Raw genomic sequence first — 26,235 nt, 5'->3', positions numbered from 1 at the left:
CTTCCCAGAACCACTAAGCCAGAAAAGCTGAGATTTATATGAAAGCTTTCTGATATAGCGCAGATTCAGGTTTGTTGAAATCATGCCCCCCTGGAGTAGGATGGGGCCACAATAGGGGATCAAAGTTTTACATACAAATATATAGGGAAAATCTTTAAAAATCTTCTTCTCAAGAACCACTGAGCCAGAAAAGCTGAGATTTATATGAAAGCTTCCTGATATAATGTAGATTCTAAATTGTTAAAATCACGGCCCCCGGGGGTCGGATGGGGCCACAATAGGGGATCAAAGTTTTACATACAAATATATAGGGAAAATCTTTAAAAATCTTCTTCTCAAGAACCACTGAGCCAGAATAACTGAGATTTATATGAAAGCTTCCTGATATAATGCAGATTCTAAATTATGAAAATCATGGCCCTCGGGGGTCGGATGGGGCCACAATAGGGGGTCAAAGTTGTTTTTTTTTTTGTTTTTTTTTTTTTGTTGTTGTTTTCTTTTTTATATAGTGCAGATTCAAGTTCGTTAAAATCATGGACCCCGGAGATTGAATGGGGCCTCAAGGGGGGCATAAAAGTTTTACATACAAATTTATAGGAAAAATCTTTTAAAATCAACTTCTCAAGAACCACTGAGCCAGAAAAGCTGAGATTTATATGAAAGCTTCCTGATATAGTGGAGATTATAAATTGCTAAGATCATGGCCCCCCGGGGGTCGGATGGGGCCACAATAGGGGGTCAAAGTTTTACATACAAATATATAGGAAAAATCTTTAAAAATCTTCTTCCCAGAACCACTAAGCCAGAAAAGCTGAGATTTATATGAAAGCTTTCTGATATAGTGCAGATTCAGGTTTGTTGAAATCATGCCCCCCTGGAGTGGGATGGGGCCACAATAGGGGATCAAAGTTTTACATACAAATATATAGAGAAAATCTTTAAAAATCTTCTTCTCAAGAACCATTGGGCCAAAGAAGTTCATATTTACATGAAAGCTTTCTGACATAGTGTAGATTCAAGTTTGCAAAAACCATGGCCTCCAGGGGTAGGTTTGGGGCCATAATAGGGACTACGGTTTTACATGCAAATAGATATGGAAAATCTTCTGATATGGACCAAGGTGACTCAGGTGAGCGATGTGGCCCATGGGCCTCTTGTTGATTCTTCTTTTTATATCTAAAAGTGGCTGGAAGCTTGATGATGCACGATATAATCCTTCTATATGTACATGCATGGATTCTACGCAGGAAGTTAATGATCTGAAGTTAAACCATTAGACTGACAATCAAAATTCACAATCCAGTATCAACTGTCATTTTACTTTTCAGTGTTCTTGAGAACACCATTACCCTCGTTGATCAGATGAACAATAAGTAATGGAATTTTAATTCTTGTTTTTAAAAAAAGATAGCTTCACATTGCATACTAACACTTGCACATAAATGAGTATGCATTTAATAATTATTTGATGACAATTATACTAACAATTTTATTAAAGTTTTACATAAAAATCTATAACAAAAGAGTTACCTCAATTACATGAATGAAAAAATAAATGTAGAGAAAATTCATGCGGTACCTTTTAAACGGATGCGGTGGTGCCTGAGAAGCTATTAATTTTGAGGAGGTCTTACCATACTTATAATGGATTCCAAAACTTCACAAAGACCCTTTTATACAGAGATACATTTGCTAGATCCAGTAAATAAAAGGTGAAGATAACGAACAGTGATCAATCTCATAACTCCTACATGCAATACAAAATAGATAGTTGGGGAAACACGGACCCCTAGACACACCAGAGGTGGGATCAGGTGTCTAGGAGGAGTAAGCATCCCCTGTCGACCGGTTACACCCGCCGTGATCCCTATATCTTGATCAGGTAAACGGAGTTATTCGTAGTCAAAATCAGTGTGCCAAGAACGGCCTAACAATCGGTATGAAACACGTCAGACAGCATTTGACCCAATGATAGGTTGTAATTACGAACTAGATCGTTATAACGACCATAGAATTTGCGAAATGTTGACTTTAATCGAGAATGTTGAAACCCCTGTTCCATCAACTTGTTTGTCAGTAGCTTGTCTTGATTTAAAAACTGACCATACGCAGAACAAGCTCTTGCGTATCGAATCAGTTGAGAGATATAAACACCATATGGAGGTGATAATGGGATATTGCTACATAGATATGGGAAGTTGACGATGGAGAAGCTGTTCTATATGTTCTACCAAGCCCCTACCTTTGCTCCTCGGAGAAATTATCAACTGCTTATAATGAGAAACTGCAGACGTATTGTACCACAACATGCGAGAAGTGATTCTTGTGATGCATGTCAAATGGGAATTTTTAAAACAATTCCAAAGAACCAGACCCATAATATGTCAGTTTATGGCCTACCAATTTTAAGGAAAAGAATTAAAGAGCACTTTAGAATAGATCTAAGAGAATATTTTCATCCATAACATGAACATAGTTATATTATGCTATAGTTTCATCACACCAGATGTTGACATAGATAAACTAATCGCCCAAAGCTTACACAGTTTCACGGTGGGTTTTTTAATCTCACAAGTTTTCCAACTTCAGACTTGAAATTCACATGGACTACATTGCATGCTATTCACTTTTATTACATAAAATCGAACTACTTAGTGAGATTAACAGTTTCAAATAAAACAATTACAAGATGTGAAATTTGGTCATGTCAAAATAGAACATAACAAAGGTCGCGACTCGTGAAAAGTGTCGTCTGGAACCAGTCCATGGACAATATCTGAATAGCTGAAAGATGTAACGAAGCTGATGTTGATGAAGCTGATGGTACTTTAAAAAAACATTATGCGGTAAAAGGTTACAATTGTGCATGCATAAATATTGTAAATGCATGTATTCCGCATGGCGATCTATAAAATGTAAATTTACAATTACAATATAGTATGATATATTGTATGAAGTTGTCCATCGTTTACCGCAACTTCACAAATCTAATTTTAAACGTTCTAGTTGAAATTAAGTAGACTATGTAAAGAAGTCGGAGGTCCAAAATTCATAACAGTAAACTAACGGTAAGCAAGGTAAATCGCTATTTAGAATGTCTATATCCCCCAAACAAGAGGGAGCATGACACTTCGACAGTTAGAATGGGGGAAATCATACATGCATCATAAAATTGATGAATATAAATTATCATACCTAAATCTATGCATTAAAACCCTACCCGGTAATTTTTCGTCAATTAAATATTTTTGATTTTGTAAATTCACAATTTGTGTGTATAATTTGATATAAAAAAAAAACCACAAAAACATGAACAAAATATTCTCTTCAATGAATTTATTGGATTGAAATACATACAAAAATATAATTATGTTTAGTAATATTTAGCATATATTATGTTAAAATATGTACATCGTATTTGTTTACTTTTTTTTATTGAAGGGCAATAACTCAAAAGCAAAATAAGCTTACTTGTTTTGTTTTGGGGGTTTTAATCCATCAATATACATTAATCTTTCTGGATTTTTATTTTGTGTTAAGGACAAAATCAATTCTAAAAAACATGTTTTAAACGTTAAAAACGTGAAAGATTAAAAGGCAACATCTTCACTTTTCATCGAAAAATTTCTTGAACATAAATATCCACAAAATATAAATATAAGAGAATGTATTTTTATGAATAGGTTTCTAAGAGAACATTCTTACAATACAATATAGAAATAACAATGTAACAACATTTTCAATACATTAAATTGTTATCAAAAATACAAATAAAACAATAGTGATATTCCCATCCCAACAAGTTGTCATCATACTTTTTTCTTGTAGACTTACCATCGATACAATTTTATGCAAGATTTATATTAGTCAATTACGGACATGGTCTGATCAATTCCTCCCTATATGTTGTCTGTGTGCCCGTCGCATACTTTGCAATAATGACAACATAAAGATTCCCGCACGGTTTTACGTCGGTCAGTGTAACGTTTCTTTTATCAGTTGAAATTCCTTGCAATACGTTGTTATAATTTTGATCAGAACCAACGTACGCGGTATACCATGGATCAAAGTTTTGGTTGACATCAAAGACATCTTCCCATGTTAGAATATAACCCCTTTCAATTTTGGTTGAATTCTCAAGTCTGCAGGAATTGCCTTCAAAAATATATTATAAGCGAATATCAATTTGATTGAAATAGTGACTTGAATGTTATGGCGTTTTAAATATCACAATGTTTTAACTAACAAAATGATATGGTGCTTTGACTGTGATAGTTTTATGATACAATTTTGACTTTTACCTGTTTGAACTGGAATTACATCGCTGATAAGTACAGAGGAGTTTAACACATTGCTCCGCAGGTTCTTTGAATTCAGAGCATAAATCTCTGCGCTATAAACTTTCCCAGTCTTAAGTTTGAGCCCATCAACTGAAGTGTAGGTGTGTCTTCCTATATCAGTCCAATTACGAAGAATTTCGTTGTTTTCTTTCACACAAAAGTTGTAAGTTGTTGATTGTGTAGATGTTCCAAACTCTTCCCAGTAAAAATACAGTGATGTATTAAAACGCTGATAGTTTTTATCATTCTTCGAGTGAACGTTGAGGACCGAAAATTTTACACTTGTCTGCGAAGGGACAGGTGTCTTGTATACAACAAAAGCTGGATCGAAATTTATTTCTTTAGCAAGTCCCACGGAATTGCGACAGCGAACCTTCGGATACACATAAGAAGCATGTGGTACACTCAGAGGCTTTGATACACACTCTGAAATCGATGACTCTGACCATTCTTGCAAATTTTCTGAGCCACTGACTGTACCTTCAATAAGGAAAATCAGACTTGAGTTATAGTTTTTAAGGTTAAATTAATAACAATGAAATAGTGATAATTTGAACAAATTGAGTTTGATTTTTGCACAAAGATTAATGTGCCTCTTACCAAACGCACATTGGCAAAACTGTAGATAACTTTCCTGTTCGTCTGCATTCCAACGAATATTAACTTGTGTATCCCAATGACCATTATTCTCAGTCGTAGTATAGGTATTTTCTTTTTGTTGCAAATCCGGAGGTGTATGATCCATAGTGAGCCCACTTGAGTAAAATGTTTTCTCTTTACCTGCATTGTTCTTAGCAACGATAGACACAAAAATTGATGATTGGTGAGCTATGGGAACACTAACATAATGTGTGCCTGTTTCTCCATTAGTTCTAATGGACAGGATTGGACAACCATTTCGAGTATTAGCAACTTTAATAAGCGTATCAGCTAAACCACTTTCAAAGTCGGCAACAAAAAAAGACACCAGAATATCCGACGGGGAAACTTGGCGTGCGGACACACCTCCAAATTCAACTTCTTTTTCTGTGTTACATTGGAAAAGTCTGAAAGTAATATTTCCTTTCGTGTTTTTCGCATCAAATAGTTCAATGCGTATCGACTGATATCCATCAATTTGGGAAAAAAAGGAGTAATTGGAGAAAAATGTATCGCCATTTACTGTTTCAAAGTTTACTGTTTTACTAGCATTTCCCATGGAGATTATTACCTGTTGCAGATTTGGGAAGTTCTCAGATTGTATGGTTATGGAATAAATTCGACCCTTTTCAAAATGTGTTTCATTTGTTGTAATGTTGTTTCCAAAAACATTATTATAGCGAAATATGAGGCTATATGATTCACAAACAAGAGAAACTGGTTCTGTGGTATCAACAAGGATAGCTTTTGAACTTACTGTCTCAGAAAAATAGCCTGCGGCATCTTTCGCTTTTACAAGGATAAAGAATGCATCATTGCCATTTAACTCTATTTCCTTGAATGAATATTTGTTCTGTATACCTATGGGAATGAATGAAACGGCCTTCTGTCCCATTGTGTGTTTGTTCTGGAGAGCGATATAGTATTCTACTATTGATGAATCGTGGTCTGTAAATCCTTCCCAAGATGCACATATTTGGTTTTCATTGGTTAACCAAGTATTGTCTCTAAAATTTTCAGAGGTATATACAACGCCTGCAAGAGGTGGTTCATCATCTATTGAAAATCCATCTGATGTAAATAGTGTAGTTGCACCCAGGTTATTTACTGCTTCGACAGTGGCAAAGTATACAACATTTCTCCGTAGATCAAGATTATACCAATGTTGTGTTGTTTCATTTCCAACATTCTTTTCTCCAGTGATGTCATCACCTACAGAACAAAAACAATATAACTTATATCAAAACAAGATGTAAACGTTAATTTCTACTAGAAACAGAAAACTTACATACCCCCTGGGTGTGTTCCTATATAGACTTTGTAACAGAAGATTCCGCTTTGTTGATCTGAGAACACATTTCCCCAACATGTTGTAATATTGTTCGAAGATATATAATCAATGTCCCTGGTACAGTCACCATTAGAATCGACGATATATTTTCCTCTCCTAACACTTGGTGGAGTGAGATCAACTAGCATGGGTTCAGACTGAAAGATAGTAAAATCCGAAAACGACCACCATGCCTTTAGATAGGCAATATAGGATCTCCCGTGTTCTAAGCTACGGTTATTCGATAGGCAATGGATTACATTATTGTTGTTGCTTACGTCATGCCAAACTTGTTCAGAGTGTGAATCAAAAATCCCAAATCCTATTGGACGCCCTTCAATACCAAAACTCCATTCGTGTCGTTTTGCATGGGTTGTATTTCTTTCCCATTGTGCATGAAGGCATTGTGACGAAAGTGAAAATTTACTCCCATTATTGAGCCCGATTTTAACTGTGAACACGGAGAAAAGGTTCGTAATGTTTGTCTCTGAACAGGTAGGAGTAGTAGATACTAGCTCTGTACACTTGTCTTTGAAAACGGAACACGTGCAATCATAATTACAGTATTCTGCATTACAAGAATGTTTCTCGAGGATTAGATGTCCTTCGTGAATTGATAACGTTCTAGATACAAAAAGCGCAAAATGTCTAATGCTGCTGTTAAGACCAGCTCTGTTTGACGACCACAATGATAGGTATATCTTTTCATTCACAGTTAGATTCCTATACAGCTTTATTGTTATCTGTTGTTTATCATTCCAGTTCCCAAAATGCTGAAAATAAATTATCCCTTTGCTTATTTCATCTGAGCCATAGGTTTCTCCAATAGCAACGAAATATCCAATGATACCAGACTCAAAGTCACTGAAGTTTTTGATGTGTAATTCTATCTTGCTTTCCAAATTAGACCATGTTCCGTCAAGGAAATGTCCAAAATGTGGTGGTGTAGAGTCTACAGTGAAATTTTCACCATTTGCTGTTGAGCAGAGTTCGGCAGCATTACACGCCGTTACAGAGAAGTAGTATGTGTTTCCATTTTGCAGCCAGTCATTTTTCTTCAGGGATAAAGTAAGAAAGTTCTTCGCAGAAAGATGTACATCTACATGCCGTCCATGATGAGATTTGATATTTACAATACATCTTACTATCGGGGTATTGTTGTCGTAAAAATACCAAGAAATGTTCAGAAATGACCGATCTATCACAAAACCATATCTATTACTGTTTGAAATGGTGGGAATTTGACTAAGAATGGGCGAAGATGTATCAATTTGGATACCATCAGATGACGTAACTGTTGACAATCCTGCTTTATTCCAGGCTGTTAGTATCATAAAGATTTCTGTATGTTCTGGCAGATTTAAATCATAGAGTGTTCCACTTGTTTCTAGACGAATGTTTTTCTTTCCTTCTATGTCACATACGGATCTTGATGTCCCTACGCATATTTCAAAATGTGATATTCCAGAATGCAGGTCATAGAAATCATGAATTTGAAACTCCAATGTAGTTCTACAAAATATTAATATGTTTGTTATACAGAACTTCTTGTGTTATGTAGATACATATATTGTAGATGATTCAAATGCATTCGAAAAATTGTAATTGTACCTACGTATTTGTCTTCATTTATCTCCTAGATTATCGATATATCATTATTACGTGCATAGGATAATAACAAAAATATATTCAGAATATAAACCTGAGTGCATAATATCGCAAATGAGAACCAATTCTTCCTCCAAAGATAACTCCTGGAATAGGTGGTGTTTCATCAATGGTGATGCCATTTGACGTTGCTTGAGAGCAGAGTCCGGCTGAGTTGCAAGCTTCTACTATTGTGAAATACTCAACTCCTTCACGAAGAGGTAAATTCCATGTCCATTCTGTTTAAGGTAATGAATACATAAATCGTACACATTCAACAGGTTTTTAAGGTGGAGGGGGTCAGTACCCCATAGTAATTTCTGTAACCAAACATACTATTTATATTACATGTATATAGCAGCATACCCGGGTATCTTAATTTTAAAATTGTATAGAAGGATTTACTGAATGGTTAGCAAGCCCCTTTGAGAAAGAAAGAGTTCTTACAGTCTCAATGAATATATGTACATGTACACAGATTTGAGCAAATAGTTCATAACTGTTTCTAAAACCAGAACATATCATCTTTATACCATTCTGTATTCCAATGTTGAAAAGAGACTGCATGTTAGATCCAAATGGATATGTTCCAAGACCAATTTTATAGTGGTCAAGTTGAGAATGAGGATCTTCAAAACTACTCCAGTTACATGTGAAGTTGACAGATGACACAAAATCCATATCCTTTAAAACAAGAATTTAATTCATAATTCACAAACCTCATCTAAAAACAATATTTAAGCTATATGTACCCATTTCCGCCGTACTAACAACCTGACTGAATGAGAAACGAAGTCATCACAGGGTGATCCCCAGTCTGAACCTGTATGCAATGGAATAGACTAAACCAATACGGAAAAATGTTTTTGGAATGCACAATAAAGTGTTCATGTCGGAATTCGATCTTTCAACTGTTAACCAATTCCTTTTGACAGTCAATGATTTTTACAAAATAGTCTCATGAAGTACGAGTGTAAATATGGTTTCTTCGCTGTTGTTGTTATGGAATGCGTAAATTAATATTCTTGTAAACACACACACACACACACACACACGAATACTTGCAGGTACATATACATCATTTTTATATAAATTCCATTATCAGCTGCATATGGTGTTTACATCTCGCAACTGATTCGATACTCAAGAGCTTGTTCTGCATATGGTCAGTTTTTAAATCGAAGCAGGCTACTGACAAACAAGTTGATGGTGCAAGGGTTCCAACAGTCTCGTTTAATGTCAGCATTTCGCAAATTCTGTGGTCGCTATAACGATCTAGTTTGCCTCTACAATTATCATTGGGTCAAATGCTGTCTGACGTGTTTCATGTGGATTGTTAGGCCGTTCTTGGCACACTGATTTTCACTATGGATAATTCCGTTTACCTGATCAAGATATAGGGCCCACGGCGGGTGTGACCGGTCGACAGGGGATGCTTACTCCTCCTAGGCACCTGATCCCACCTCTGGTATGTCCAGTTGTCCGTGTTTGTCCAAATCTCTATCTTGTATTGTTTATAGGAGTTATGAGATTGATCACTGTTCGTTATCTTCGCTTTCATATAGATGGGAGACAGTGGGTTTGGTGTGAAGACTTTAGTTTGACATTTTCATGTTGTAGGTTCTTGAAAATCAATTTAGTGGAAGGTCGCTGAGCGACACACACGATTTAGGATTTCGAGTGTTAGATTGCATTAAACCATTTACGTTTTTAAGATTATATTTTTTGTCAAAAGTCCGACATACTGGGTAAAAAATCCTGGATCTACGCGTGACCACTCAGTTGTCACACCATCATCATATCCTCAGTGATATGGATATAGATTCAGATCACCACTGTGCGATGATCCGGAAAGTCGGATCAAATTCTGAATTTAACAGTATCGAAACAAGGATAATTTTTTTCTGTGATGAGAGAATAGTTTTGAAAGACATGAAAATATCCAGTAAAGCTAACATAACGTTAACATACTGAGTATGTACACTAAATCTAATGATGAATATTTATAAAACAAATTTAAGTTTCCTTTCAATACCTAGCAATCATACCCATACTCTATGATATAAAAGTATTAACATATTGTTTAATACCGTTTTTCCAGGAAGACCTTCTAAGACAGTTCCCAACGAAGGAGGTGAATAGTCGACTAAAAACGGCAAAGACGTCGCCATTGTTTTAAGTCCTGCATGGTTCTCAGCCTTAAATATATATAATATCGTCTTGTTCAATACCTTGTGATACGTAAAATTAGAATAAATATGCATCCTAATCAGACTTTTGGGTAAATATTCACCAGAAGCAGAATGAAATAAATGTGTCCTTCAACAACATGATCATTTGTCAAAATGTCTTCTGAGTCCTGCCCTACTGCATAGAATCTAATGATGTCATCCAGTGCTGGTGTTGTACCTATCCCAATTTCGTAGCTTCTGATGCCACTCTCTGGATCACTGAACCCGTTCCAAAAAACTTTTATCCTCTGTCTTGAAGTACTATAGTGGTGCTTAGAGATATGTCCTACGATAACATTGCCTTGGATGGGAGGAGAGGGGTCATATACGAACGGGTCTGAGCTAGCACATGCTGTATTACCAACATGATCAAATGCTGTAATTTGAGAAAAGACGTCATTATATGAGCTAGATATTTAGGAATTAATATTTCCTTCAAAATGCATATTTTCATTACAGTACCCGAATGTAAGCTTTTTTCAGAGACCTTTGATCCCCAAGTAGTATGTTAATCCTGGAGTTAAATATAAATTCGTCTCCATATCCCATTGTTTCAGTCCTATTTCTCGGCACTTCCGAATATCGTCTGTACAAGGAGATGTCCCTGTAAAATCAGACACTGATGTAAAACTTATACGGTACCAATTTTGATGCACCAGATGCGCATTTCGACAAATAATGTCTCTTCACTGATGCTCAACCGAAATGTTTGAAATCCGAAATCACTATGAAGTTTTAGATCTAAATATAGCCAAAAACAGCGTGCCAAACCAGTGGAGCCAAATTCGTCCAAGGATAAGAGCTTTGCATGAGGGAGATAATCCTTAATTTTGAAATGAATTTCTAAATTTTATAACAGCAATTAAATATACATCCGTATTTTCAAGCTAGTAACGAAGTACTTAGCTACTGGGCTGTAGAGACCCTCGGGGACTAACAGTCCACCAGCAGAGGCCTCGACCCAGGGGTCATAATGTAAAACTTATACGGTACCAATTTTGATGCACCAGATTTAATATGAATGTAAACATTTAAGAAAATAAATGCACGAGGCAAACATTATGTAGTAGACCTACCTAAGCAGGAAGAATATTTTGAAATGCCAGACTCGTATCCGAGAAGCTCATACGTTGTATCGTCTTGAAATCCATGCCAAAAGAATCTGATCTCTGTTAAGTTCTGCAAATATCCTTGGTGCACGTTGTCAACCTTCACAAATCCAGTCACAGGTGGTTCATTATCCAACACAAAGCCGTTACTGCATAACGAACGCTTTCTCTGAACGTCACTTAAAAATGAGTTTTCATTTGGTGAAACATTAGCACACAGGTAATACAAGACGTTCTCATCCAGGGGCGTCTTTGACGAAAAAGTAATAAATCCTCCAATCGATGTAGAACTAAATACACAGTTAGGATCATTCGCACAAGACCGAGGAACCTGAGGCTTTTTCATTATTGTCCATGTTACATTTCGATTTCCGACGTTTAAAAGAAAACCGGCAACTTTTGTTTTACGACCAAAGTTAAATTCAAGTGCACTTAATGTTTTCATTGCAGCGCCAATATTTGAACTGAATTTGTATTTTTCCAATGTTAGAATTTCTTCTGAATAAGCATTTAAATCATAAACGATGTCTTTCGGATAGTTGTTATGATGGGACATAATTTTCACCTGCTGGCATGCTCTTGCAAACACTCCGGATGCACAATAACTTTCAACACAAGAAAATAATGGCCGATGCACATGAACGGGAAGCGATGTGCAGACACTCCGCTGAAATAAAAATCATACATGACATTAAACAGGTTTAATTATTTTGTTCCATTTGATATTCAAATTTTAATTTTAATTAAGATATAGTCTGAATGACTTTACATATAGTAATTATCTGACCGTCCATATAGTTCATGTGCTGTAAGCTCATTATTGTATAATTGAATAATTCCGAGCTTTCTAACTAGTTGAGATCCAACAAACTAGAAAATTGGGGCGTTGTTTTCAACTGCACGTGCCCTTTAAGGTGAATATTAACAATTTTTCTAACATCGGACAAAAATTGAAATTAGGAATTACCAAATTGATATTATTCACTATGTTTGATTGATTATTCATAAAAACTCTAAAGAGTTACTTCTATCACGAACAGGAGTAAAAATGAATGGATTAAAGTAAAATCAAATCCGATGTGAAGATGGCCGATCAGGTTTGGTTAAATCTTGTTTCCAGATTTTGAATTAAAAACTCGCATCTCTAATCACAAAGTTTGGGAATTATATTTGTATAAAAAATACCCGACCAGGTAGCGTTTCGTGGGCTCCGGTACAAGTTTCGATGATTCACATTTTCAATCATATAATAAAACATTTATTGACCATTTTCTCGGTAAATACGATGCTTTAGATCCCGTGGGAATCCGGGTTAGAATAGGTCCCCATTACCCCTTGCTCGTCGTAAGAGGTGACTAAATGGGGCGGTCTTTCGGATGAGACCGTAAAAACCAAGGCCCCGTGTCACAGCAGGTTTGGTAAGATAAAGATCTCTTCCTGCTCAAAGGCCGTAAGTGCCAAGCATTGGCCTAAACTTTGCAGCCCTTTACCGGCAATGGTGACGTCTCCATATGAGTGAAAGGTTTTCGAGCGGGACGGTAAACAATATAAGAACAACAATGCCTTAGCTGCTCTGGAGAATATTGCGTTTCTCAGGTAGCTAAAGCATCGTATTGACCTTAAAAAAAATGTCTATAATTGTGTAATATTGTCATTGTTACCATATTATTCTTTTCTTCGAATCTAAAATGATTCATTCAAAAGCAAAAAGCAAATACCTTCTTCACTGTAGAATATGAGAACTCTGTGGAATCAAATGCAAATAAAGGAGATAGTTGTTTAATTCCATTTTCATCATCAAATATACCCCATCGATAAAACTGTGCAAAATTGTAAGGGTATGGCGCCATGCATTCTCCCTTTTGTAGATCCAATTCAACATTGAGACAAGGGGAATCAATCACATATTCAATTTTAGACTTGAAATGAACGCTATCAATCGGTGATTCTTCGATATGAATTTTTTCTGAAAATACACATGTCGTGCACACATTACTGAAACAAAACTGTAGTGTAAACACGTACTGTCCAGTTCTCAATTTTTGACCCGTGTATAAAGTCGTGTGGAGTGTACTTTCTGCGATATTCGTTTCAAATAATTTAACACTGGTGCAATTTGACAGTACATGCATGTAACACGTTTGCAAGAGTACAACTTTAAAGTGTGTGATTAAATGCAGCAGACTGTGATCGACTTTCCAACTGATCGAAACATGATCTGATGACCGTAGTACTTTGACATCATCGGAGCATTTTTTTAAGGTAACAAACGAAAAATCAAATCCTTGAGAAATATTTTGAACGACAACATTTGGGAAGTGAATATAGGGTACAAATGTAGCCGAATTCTTAAAGCAGTGTACACTGGCGGAGTGTCCTGTAATAATGGCTTCCGAGCAGGAAACGTTATTCAAAAACAATGTATATCTTTCTCCAATTTCCAACGGAAAGTTGAAAAAAACTTTTAGACTGCCGTTTAAGAATTCAATTCGAGTGTAATTTTCTAACGTTTTTGAATATTGACAGCTTTCTCCTATCTGTATCGTTGCAGTTTTCATAATGTCCGCATCATTTAAGAACACAACACCATTTGATGATACAGTGGAACTCATGTTAAAGCGATTTGTAGCTTTCAACATTACATAGTATTTTTGTCCCATGACTACGTTTGTTGTATTCTCGCAGAATACATTACGAGTATTGGGGTGAATGGTGTGCAGAGGAATTACATTCGATCGGGATTCTAATGATCCCACTCCAATTTCATATTTGTGACCTGCACGAAATTCAAATCCAAGCAATGCTACACAGTATATACTATGATTGAGTGATACTGCCACATCCACATAGAGTACAGGGTCATTTTCTTTCAATGGCAAAATATCCAGCAATTCTCCAAGGTGTGGGGGACTCATTGATGGAATATAAATGTCCCCAGTTTTCATGGAACAGAAAGACCCAATATAATTGTAGGCTTGAATTTCAACGTAATAAGGGCCCACTTCTCCGTTCTTCGTGAAACTTCTAATGTCTTTCACATCAATCCGTATGCAATTCAAGCCATTTTCACATTTTGGATTGATTACCGATGTCCACTTAAAGTATGGTGACGAAAATCCTGACCTTGTCCCTACAGGTAAAAGAAATAAGTGTCACATTCATTTCATCTCTATCATGACAAGAGGTCCATGGGCCACATCGCTCACTTGAGTCACCTTGTCTCATATTTAAAGATTTTTCCTATATATTCGCATGTAAAACTTTGATCCCTATTGTGGCCCCAACCTACTCCCCCGGGGTGGGGGGGGGGCATGATTTTTTCAAAATTGAATCTGGACTATGTCAGGAAGCTTTCATGTGAATGTAAACTTTTCTGGCCCAGTGATTTTTCAGAAGATTTTAAATGATTTTCCCATTATATTTGTATGTAAAACTTTGATCCCCTATTGTCGCCTCATCTTACCTCCGGGGGCCATGATTTTAATAAACTTGAATCTGTATTATGTCAGAAAGCTTTCATGTAAATTTCAACTTTCCTGGCCCAGTAGTTTTTGAGATGAAGAATTTTAAAGATTTTCCCTATATTTTAGTATGTAAAACTTTTATCCCCTATTGTGGCCCAATCCTATCCCCAGGGGCCATGAATTTAACAAACTTCAATCTGCACTATGTTAGGAAGCTTTCATGTAAATTTCCACTTTCTTGGCCCAGTAACTTTTTAGAAGAACATTTTTAGAGATTTTCCCTATATATTTCTATGTAAAACTTTGATCCCACCCCACCCCCCCTTGTGGCCCCATCATGCCCCCGGGGATCATGATTTTTACAAACTTGAATCTGCACTATGTCAGAAAGCTGGCATGTAAATTTCCACTTTCCTGGCCCAGTAGTTTTTGAGAAGAAGATTTTTTTTTAAAAAGCCCTATATGTTTGAATGCAAAACTTTGATTCCCCCTTGTGGCCCCATCTTACCCCCGGGGGTCATGATTTTAACAAACTTAAATCTGCACAATGTCAGGAAGCTTTCGTGTAAATATCAGCTTTTCTGGCTCAGTGGTTCTTGAGAAGATTTTTTCTGGCCTTGTGGTTTTTAAATGACCCCACCCAATTTTTGAATTTTTGTGATTATCTGCTCTTTGAAAGAGACATGGTCCTTTATTTGAACAAACTTAAAAGCCCTTTACCCAAGGATGCTTTTGGCCAAGTTTGGTTGAAAATGGCCTAGTGGTTCTGGAGAGGAAGTCGAAAATGTAAAAAGTTTACAGACAGACAGACGACGGGACAACAGGCGATCAGAGAAGCTCACTTGAGCTTTCAGCTCAGGTGAGCTAAAAAAGTAAGATAACGAACAGTGATCAATCGCATAACTCCTATAAGGAACATAAAATAAAAAGAAGGGCAAACATGGACCCCTTAACATACCAGAAATGGAATTAGTACCTTGGAGGAGTAAACATCCCCTGTTTACCGGTCAAACCCGCCGTGAACCTTATGTCTTGATTAAGTTAACGGAGTAATCCGCAGTCAAAATCAGTCTGTGCAGAGCAGCCTAACAATTGGTATGAAACACGTCAAACAGCATTCGACACAATGATACCTTGTATTTGCAACTTAATTAATATAATGACCATAGAATTCCAAAAATGCTGACTTTGAGTGAGACTGTTGAAGTCCCTGTAACATCAACTTATTTGTAAGTAGCCTGTCTCGATTCAAAAATTTATCATATGCAGAATAATTGTGTATCAAATCAATTGTGTATCGAATCAATTGTGAGGCACAAACACCATATGTACATGTATGGGATAATGGAATATTTCTACATAAATAGGGGCAATCGATGGAAAAGTTGAAGCCATTCTCGTTTGTCAAATTGTGTTGTTAGTTTACGTTGAAACTTATGTACAATAAAATATCCAAATATGAAACGGATATGGAAGACGCTGAGGTGTCTTTCATTTCGAGTTCACTGGGATATATCCAATCGACATATGAATGAAAATGAGCACTGTTGATAGATAAAATGCCATCCATATATCAAGATGTCGAGTTTAAGGCCACAGCAAAAGATTTTTTTCTTCTCATATAACAAAATCTGCTTCATAAGAATACAAAAACAGATCAGCTAATAATGGAGCACAATTTGTGACCATGGGAATTCTCCAAATAGACTGTTGGAAGCCTGGTCACCAAAGACTACGTAAATATTGTTAACGAAGAACTTGAGCATCCTTTTCATATCTTCAGATTACATGTGCTTAGAATCAGAGTGGTGTTTAACAAAGTAATTTTTAGATTACTGAGCACAAAATATGCATATTTCCTTGTTCCAACTTTATTATCTAAATTGATAAAATATCCGTCGGGCTTTAATCATTTTACTGTGAATGCAATAACGAATTATTCTGTTTACCTGATCAAGATAGGGTGGTCAACAAGGATGCTTACTCCTCCTGGGCACTTAATATTTACCCTGGAGTGTCCAGTGGTCTGTGTTTGCCCTACTCTTAATTTTGTATTTTTATGGGATTTATGAGATTGGTCACTGTTCGTTATTTTCACTTATCATCCAGTTACAATATGTAAGTTGTTCTTGGCAAATGCTCTAAAAACAGTAATGTATACGTTCTTAAAATACAACTGAAATATGAAATGTGTTAAGCTTTAAATTTACAATATAGTCTATAGAATATGTGAATGAAAATTTAAATCTCATGATTTATAAGTGGTTGTTAGATCACTCTGTAGTGTAAAGAAAATCGATAATGAAAGAAAACATTCCAAATAGAAAAGATGGGTGCATACTTCATTACCATAATTTGATTATCTTACGATTATAACTGGCACTGAAACTACATTTATATGTGCGTAATATGCTCACTCCTCCTCGGCACCTGATCCTACCTTTGGTATATCCAAGGGTCTGTGTTTGCCAAACTGTCTGTTTTGTATTGCTTATAGGAGTTATGAGATTGATCACTGTTCGTTATCCTCGCCTTTCATGTAAAATAAATCATACATTAGTATATGTGTACTTACTCAGTCTATAATGAATTATACCAATCTCCTCTTCTTGTTCTAGATCCTGAAAGCTGTCTGGGGACCATTTCATCACAAGAGTGGTATTTTCAATGGTAATATTAGGCTTGTTTGAACAGTCTGGTGCTGTTTCATCGATGACTATAGGACCGATGGATGTTGTGGTAGCCTTTCCTGCTTTGTTGACTGCCTTAACAAACAAGTAGAATATGAAATTTGAAGATATACCCGAAAGCAAATATTCCCCATATTGTTGGTGTGGAGATGATTTGAAATCCATTATATCAGGAGAGGTGTCAGAATGGAGATTTGATCCAAAACCTATGAAAACTTCCATTACATCACTTTCATTATCAAATACAGTCCAATTTACACGCAATCTAGAGCTTGGCAAATAAAACAAAGTTTTTTCGAAGTCATTTACATTAGAGCATATCCAATCTTTCGTCGAAAATGTTGATTCTCGAATAAATTCCAGTATGTTATGATTTGTTTTATTGTTACACGTTGAATAGCATTGGTTTGACATTTGCACGCTGTGTTTTTCGACGAAATTATTCACAAACCACGCTTTTCCATTTAAGCAACCAACGGCGGGTGCCATTTTCAAGTTTTGTATTTTCACTGTGGAAATTATGGGTGACGTATTGTCATATAACACTCCGTCAGAACATACCGGGCTGGATGCTTCGTATGCATGGTTAAACGCTATAACTGTAGCTATATACAATCCAGTTCCATTCACATTGATTTTAATCTTGGATTCTTCCGTGTCAAATGCATGAATGCCTTTAGAATGGATCGTACTTGAGTTGCTTTGCTGAGATAGGCATACATTTGATATTTTAATTCGATAAAACATTATGCCACTCTCATGATCATTGAAACCTTGCCAGTGAAACAAAATATCTTTCGAATCTGTGTAATCTACATCATTACCATCTTGTGGACCGTCAAACACTTGTCCTTTTTCAGGAGGAGAGTCGTCGACAAAAATATCTAGCCGGTGTGTTTTGTAGAGGAAAGCGTTATTCGTAGCTTTTATATCGAAAAAATATCCTCTGTGATGATTTCCAATATGACTATTATTTGCTGTGAGAGAATTAAGGCTGATGGTGAAATTGTAATATTCACAATCACCTTTTACTGGACAATAACACATTGATTCCATTGAACAAATCTGAAAGATGAGAGCATGAACATCAAACAACTAAATCGAACTTTTGATATGAATTCACGAATTAGAGCTCATACTTATCGATGTGTTCCTTTTTGGAAGATTTTCAGAATCAATTACTTACCGATGCACTCATTTTTTTTATACCAACTGCGCCGAATCCTAGAATTTGATTGTTGTCTGATATCCCGAAAGTCCATTCTATCTTGAACAAACCACTGTGCAAATCAAAAGATTCAAATTCCACGATCATCTTAGACAGATCGGTCGAATTGTGCACGAACAGTTGCGATTTTCTACCTTTGGTTAACCATGCATTTTCAATAAATGGAGGGGAAGAATCTATATAATGGTATATGGATTCCGTCAGAGTATTTAACGAAATGTCATACGCTGTTATCGAAAACGAGATGTTGTCTCCGTCATTTATTGCAAGAATTGACAGGCACATTGTTTCGCTTAAGCCATTGGAGACTGTCTTATTTGTGTATATGTTTATATCTTCTCTTGAAACTGAATATGTGAAATTCACAATTCCATGTATGTTCTGTGTTCCAGTGCTAGAAAAATGTCCAGAAAAAATGTCATAGGATGGTGAAATAAGGCCATGTGATACTGGAGCTATCGGAAGCAATGGATTGTAGTGCACAAACTTATCGTTGTAGAAGAGATTTTGCCACCCGTAACATACATCTCCTCTATTTGTTTGCCATATCCTGTTTGAAGCCAGTGATGCTGATGTTACAACTAGAGATTGTTGAGGATGTGTAACGATTTCTGAAACATTATCAAAGAGAATAAATGTTCTAGCTTGGCGTGCATTTAGAGCAACATCCACTACCTCTAAGACGAATGCATACAGCATAGGTTGATTTTCTGTGGGTAAAGAAACTGTGAAGCTAGAACAAACTTCACAAAGAAGTGTTCCTGTCTTAGGTGTGGTATCCATAGTTAGTTTTCCTGGCGTTCCACTCACCATCTCATAAACATAAAGTTCATAATGCTGAATTCCAGATGAAAATGCTGAAGATGATGGTGATGGCGATACGTCTTCCCAGCCTTGAAAACTGACAGTTACAGAGTTTGTTTTTGTTACTGGAGAGGGCACCATCACAGGGCTTTGTGTACAAGTTCCAAGAATCTTACAGTGTTGTGGTGCGTCCGAATCAAAGAAATAACATCTTGTTTTAGTCGCCACGGTGTCGCTGTATGTGTACGTCTTACTTCCAAATGTTACATAACCACCTGATTTTGCCGTATATAACAAACAAAATCTGTAAGAAAAGAAGTAATTTATACATGTAAAACCAATTTTGATAATGTTTCATTCACAAAAATTCTTTTGTAGTGCTTGTATATTGTATTATAAAATCAAATTGGCATGATTGGGCGGAGACAAGTGAACTCACCTATGACCTAGAAGAGCCCTACATAGGGGTTTAAATTGAAAAGGATAACTCTAAACTGAGTTAGCTTTCCATTACCTGTACTTGGACAATAGAGAAATATATGTAAATTTACCTCTGTTGAATCGTTAGGCAAAAAAACAACAACACACAATTAGGAAAATATTTAGAGGTTCACCCTTATCTAAACTGCATTTATAACTATCTTGTACTTAAAATGAATTTGAAATATGCTACTATTGTCATTTTAATTGGCAATATTAAATTTTATCCCATACGTGTGGTGTATATTGAGAGTGAGATAAAGCATTAGCTTTATGACACGCCCGTTTGATAAAGCACTTCCGGTCCGAACTACTTTTGACACTGTCCCCGCTTGGATGACATATTTTCTGTGTTTATGCATATCCATGCATGAAATAAAGCGTAAAACTTATTATTCTGTATTCATTTAGAATTTCTTTTATAGCAAAATTAAAATGATGTTGCCCCCACTGATATATAATGCAAGTTACCGGCACAAAAATGCCAACTCGGTCTGTAACTACTCAAAATTACGATCAGAAAACAAAAATATGTGCACACTATTATCATCGACAACGAATCGACGGCCTACTGGACAAGCCTAATTGAAAGTACTTCGACATGCAGCGGTACCAAGTATTCACAAGCACAGTCTCTTTTTTCTGGAGCATATTAAATGTAACAAGTCTCAACAGCTTTACTTACTAGGCTAGGCCTATTTAAAGTGCCTCAGGATTTCCTCTCGCCCTTAGATCCAAAGAAACTACGTTAATAAAATCCAAATGCACAAACACTTCTACTCATTGTAAACTGTTGAACATTCTAATAACGCTGCATTAAAATATTACTTTCAATGATCGTTATTACACGTTTATTTCAAAACGACGACGACATCAAACTTTTATCTGGTCAGCCCTACGTCAAAAAATAAATACTCAGTCAATAGTTGTTACTTTGTTGGATGGCAAAACCATTATTAATTATAAAATATAATTCCTTCTAAAACAATTTTTATCCATGGTTTCTTTTATGAAAATGACCTTTTGTACTGTATATTAATGGTTTATAAGCGTTCTATTTTTTCCCGCGTAAGGTAGACAGATTAAGCACGACGTCTGAGCCACGGATTCAAAACAAATCCAACCAGTTGTTTCTACCATACTGGGGATCATCTCAAATTTAAGTGAAAAGAAGACGTATGAGATAATTAGAACATCTATAATTGAGTATTTTGATATTTGGTTTATCCAACGAGTTGATATGGTGTATTTATTCGCTCGGCAAGCCTCGCGAATAAATACACCATATCAACTCGTTGGATAAACCAAATATCAAAACACGCAATATAGATATCCTTTATTTATCACTTTTTACCAGAATGTATTTCATATGAATTCCCTTAGGGTAGCATTTCGGGTGATTTGAATGGATATTATTGCCCTGTTAACTTGATCATGCTCGGCATATCCAATGGTTAGAAATATTCTAGTTATTTATAGCTTGCTGTAATCGGAAAGTGAGTAAAATCCTTCGTTTGAAAATCTCAGGGTTACTCTGCCCTACTAGGTTAAATGAATGGTACAATGTCTTTTCATTTCTCAGCCATGTACGACGTGTTCTGGTGTCACTTTTATCAAACCGGGTTCCAGCTATAGGACTGACTTAGAACAAGTTATTTGGTTTTTGAATTATACTTGCAGTTATGGAATTTGATTTTTAAGACATACCTTTTTCCGTTCACAAGATGTCCACTGTTTTCCATGATCTTGTCTGACGATACCAATCTTTGGGGTGGATTATTGATGTTAATATGCTCAACTCCAAGAATTGTGTCATACCCTAAATCATGATTTTTATAATAAATCTACACAAATAGAAAAAAACCTTTGGTTTGTAGTATTTCCACTTGGAAGTATTGTTTAATTTCCCTCAATCCAAATTGTGTACATAACATGAATTGACACATTAAAGTGTTTCAGAATCAAATACAAATGATTAAACAACTGCCAGAATCTTAGTCAATATTACCTCTCATGCTTTTCTCAAGTCTAGAAATCGTTAATTGAGTTATCCCATAATGAAAATCTTCCACCGCATTTGGTTTATTTCCGGTATATTCTGCATCCACTGTGATGTTACTTATGACCCTATCAACTTGATATTTTCCATAAAAATCTCTTTGATTATTACACGATGTTGGCTGATTCAGTGAGATAGACTGAGGACTTCTTTCGCCATTGTTATCCTGAATCTCCATATCACATGTCTCAAAATTTGGGATGACGTCATCTGCAATCAATTCAACAAAATATGCCATAGTAAAGAATTTTTAGCTATAATAGTTGTCTTGAACACATAAATCTACAGAAACTGCACATTTTTGTAAAGCTTACCAATACAAAGACTATTCGTCAGCTGTGTTATTTTGGAGTGCAGTGTGATAAAGTCATTTGCATTAATCAAAAACTTGTCATCTGGGTTACTTGCTATCGCTCTTAATTCATTCTCATTCAGATTAGACCCTATACCTATGCAAAAGACCATGACGTCTGCATTATGCAAGTTGTTCGCGCTATCTACAGTATCTACCGCACTGTTTGATTGCCCGTCTGTAAGAACTATTGCAAGACTAAGAGCATTTGAGCGTTTTGCGTCGTTAAAAACAAACATTTGTCGAGCTTCTTGCAAAGCATCCGCTGTGTTTGTACCCCCAGCGTTATACAAAGTTTCTTTGATGGCAGTCTGGATCTGTGTCCGTAAAGAATATGCGTCAAAGTTGAAGATGCGCCGTGCAGACGAGCTAAAAGTAATCAATCCAACGCGAGTATCTTTCTCTCCAATCTTGAAGGAGTTCAACAGATCGCTTGCAAAAGTAAGCATAGTTTGGAAGTTTTCTTCTGATACACTTCCAGAATCGTCCATTACAAATACAAGGTCCACTGGTACACATTCTACAAAAGTTAATGTGACATGATATATTGTAAATAAATATAGGTTCATCTGTATATACAATCGATTTGCTTTGCCTATAATGAAAGGGCCTGTCATTAATCTACTCACCGAATATACCCACCACATTTTAATTTCCATTTTTTTGTTTAATGGTTTTACCGTAAATATTGAAAATAATATTAGATTTAAAGGGAAAGCCAGCCCAAACTATTTTTACATGATAAATAATAGGATTAATCATATGATAAAGATTTGTCATACAATTCTGTTGATATATGGTCTAGATAAGCTTCAGGACTAATTTGAAATCGTCAAAAATTGAAATTCCCACGATCTATAGAGGCTGCCATGATGTGGAACCCTTTTGTATTCAAGACCAGAAAAATCAATAATTTTGACGTCACACCGTCTGTTCCGGTTTTGATGAGATTCTAAGATCATCCACAGGTGCTTGGGTTCAGGAATCCCCCCCCCCCCCCCCCCCCGAATAAGCTACATGAGTTGATTTAATTTTTTTTTCTCGAAAATATTTCTAATGCATGTCTTGCATACCCATCAAGTCCAAAATAATACAAAATAAGCCCTTAAAAAAAATACCCTCACTGGTTATCATAACAGAACTTATAATAACCAGTGAGGGTATTTTTTTAAAAGGGCTTATTTTGAATTACATGTATTTTGGACTTTATGGATATGCAAAACGTTGTTGACATGCATTAGAATATTTTCAACAAAAATTAATTAAATCAACTCATGTAGCTTATTCGGAGGGGGAGGGGTCCTGAACCCAAGCACCTGTGAGATCATCAAAGATGTGCATGTGGTAGATCTTACGAATAAATAGGCTGATGCCTTCCTGGCAAGCAGTCAATTACACTAATGCGAAGGGGAGATGTAAAAAAAAAAAAAAAAAAAAAAAAAAAAAGGGGGGGGTTCGAAATTCCCGACTCAACCAAGTCATTTGAAAAGAAAAGACTACGTAAACTGTGGATCTATCATTTGCGTAATGACAAGTTGAGGTTCAAGACATTTGTATGAAGAAACGTTTACCGTCTGCCTGGTCTGCGACTTGACTGAATGTCTTTTCTCAATGTCTTCTTGCGAAAGAGCGGGCTCAAATTTATACGGCTCCAAACTTAACTGTTCGTGATTTGTCATGTTTACAGTGCTGCTGATGAAATAAACCGGAATAGACGGTGTGACGTCATAAATTAAACTTCAATGGCCACTCTCTTAGCGGCGGGTAATTCAAAATACATGATAGATTAATATTAATTTAATTGTTAAGCAAGGAGTTTTGTTGTTCAAGACTGTCAATTACGATATCAGTAAGTGATACTTTATTCATAAAAGCAACTATGTGGTTAGGATTGCCTTTCCCTTTAAATATTTCTAAACATATTGAAATTCAAATAAAGAAATCACCAGTTATTACTAACTAGTGCTACTGTTAACAGTGTTACAGAACATAATTCCAAACAAGTCACATGTACAATGCCCCCCTTTACCTGTTCATCCACTAAAATGCTGAATATTTAACATAACGTTTTTCATTTAGTTGCCCACTATATTTTGCCAGATCTTGAATTAATCAATATCTAACATATTGTCATTTGCAATTATAAGACTATTTAGTATGCAGACTAAACACCATGATTTTACAAAATCCTCACACTTAAGCCCGCTTTTAAAATAAGTGTACTTTGTCTGAAGAAGGGGACCATAAATTTAAAAACAAAAAATGTCACTGGTAGAATCAGATCCATTCTAGGTGGGCTTTAAAGCATATACCAAGGTGTAGCACACCTACTGTTATTTAAATCAGTGCAAAGATCATAATAAATCTAGCAAACATTTAGACGTGAAATGGAATGCAAAATATTGTTAAACAATTTCAAAATCCATGATACACATTTTGATATTTCTTATGTCATTCATTTCAGACTGGATCTGCTGTGTGGTAAACAACCAAACTAGAGTTCTACTGAAAAGTTTAACAAAATCAGCACACGTATTCCTCTATTGTTTGTCAAAGTAGATTCAACTAATATAGTATAGGTATTCCTATATTGTTTGTCATAATAGATTTAACTAATAATAGCATAGGTATTCCTATATCATTCGTCATAGTAAGCTTGTCCCAACGTGCATGATATCAAATTACATCATTTCTATATAGGGATGAACTATGAAACGGAGCTGGTACAGGTATATGCACACGTCTTTACACCAGAGTAAATGTATATGTTTTAGCAAAGTACCAACTCTAGATGATTTCTATATCATAAAGAACATTACATTATGTAAATATGTTCATTAACTTACTTTTGTCAACACTTATTGACCGCCTTGGCCTAAACTTTTTATTGCCACCTGGAAAAAAAAAATACAAATATGAAAGGGAGACAGCATGTGTGTGTGCGTGTGTGCGTGCGTGCGTTTCATATACATATAAATACCTTTACAATTCTCTATCTTTTCCAAATCTTCCAAAGACACTTTGCAGGCTGCCAAACACTTTGTTAAATCGTGTGGATTGCTTTTGCAGCATATCGTTCGAGACCATTTCGCTACTCCATCATGACAAATACTTTCTTCTTTCCATTCACTAAAACTGCATTCTGTATCGCAACACTGACCATTCTTAAAAGCAATTACAAGAATTAAGATATCCAAGACGATGATACATGATTTCATTTTGGCACTCCAAAACGAAACTACTTTGAAATCTGCGTATGGAATCTACGTATATTTACGAGGACAAACTAGGAAGTTTAAAATACGAGTTTCATTATGCAGATTTAAACATTCTTTGTTGAAATATTTTGTGCAAATTACACTGCCACAAATAACCTGCCAAGTCCAGACCTGAATTACGATGAATCACTGTTTTGTGCGATTATCAATCTTCACATGCACAATGCTCAGAGTACTTATAGTATCTTATTCAATAAATAACTGCATAACTTTTGCAAAGATTTTGCATCTAACACGAGATAATAAATTGAAATCATAATAGTTGTAAAGCTATGAAGTTGATAACGGTTTTCTTTATATCATACATTGCTTTTACAGTCACTAGATACTCTATGTTAACTTCTTGTCTACTCTGTTCTAGTTTTGAGGGTGGTATGGTAAGTAAAGCACGATGTCAAACCGAACAAGGCAGGCCACATGTCGACCACCGAAACAATGGTAAGTAAAGCACGATGTCAAACCGAACAAGGCAGGCCACATGTCAACCACCGAAACGATGTCAAACCGAACAAGGCAGGCCACGTGTCGACCACCGAAACGATGTCAATGTATACTTCATCTAAATTATTTGTAAATGAATATGA

At 35.9% G+C, this 26,235-nt stretch overlaps 1 protein-coding gene across 2 annotated transcripts; it reads right to left on the bottom strand.

Moving 5' to 3' along the window:
* Nucleotides 1–3,321: 3,321 nt before the first annotated feature.
* On the bottom strand, nt 3,322–25,765 carry LOC125651533 (uncharacterized). Of its 2 annotated transcripts, XM_048880176.2 has the most exons (18): nt 25,354–25,765; nt 25,220–25,267; nt 22,336–22,893; nt 21,971–22,231; nt 21,670–21,781; nt 18,637–19,786; nt 17,336–18,515; nt 13,015–14,426; nt 11,264–11,963; nt 10,675–10,791; nt 10,250–10,563; nt 10,047–10,154; nt 8,490–8,640; nt 8,012–8,195; nt 6,272–7,821; nt 4,941–6,191; nt 4,302–4,820; nt 3,322–4,155 (listed from the first exon to the last, which is right to left on the bottom strand). In XM_048880176.2, exons 1-18 carry the CDS (start codon nt 25,589–25,591, stop codon nt 3,872–3,874), a joined length of 10,137 nt encoding a protein of 3,378 aa, XP_048736133.2. In that variant the 5' UTR covers nt 25,592–25,765; the 3' UTR covers nt 3,322–3,871. The 2 variants fall into 2 exon arrangements, with proteins under 2 accessions (XP_048736133.2, XP_056020824.1); XM_056164849.1 differs by lacking the exons at nt 3,322–4,155; nt 4,302–4,820 and having other exon boundaries at nt 5,993–6,191; nt 6,268–7,821.
* Between the last annotated feature and the right edge of the window lie 470 nt (nt 25,766–26,235).

This window comes from Ostrea edulis, chromosome 5, assembly GCF_947568905.1.
Source record: "Ostrea edulis chromosome 5, xbOstEdul1.1, whole genome shotgun sequence".
Taxonomy (NCBI): domain Eukaryota; kingdom Metazoa; phylum Mollusca; class Bivalvia; order Ostreida; family Ostreidae; genus Ostrea; species Ostrea edulis.
Note: the sequence above shows the minus strand (reverse complement) of the source record. Positions and strands in the feature narration are given on the sequence as shown.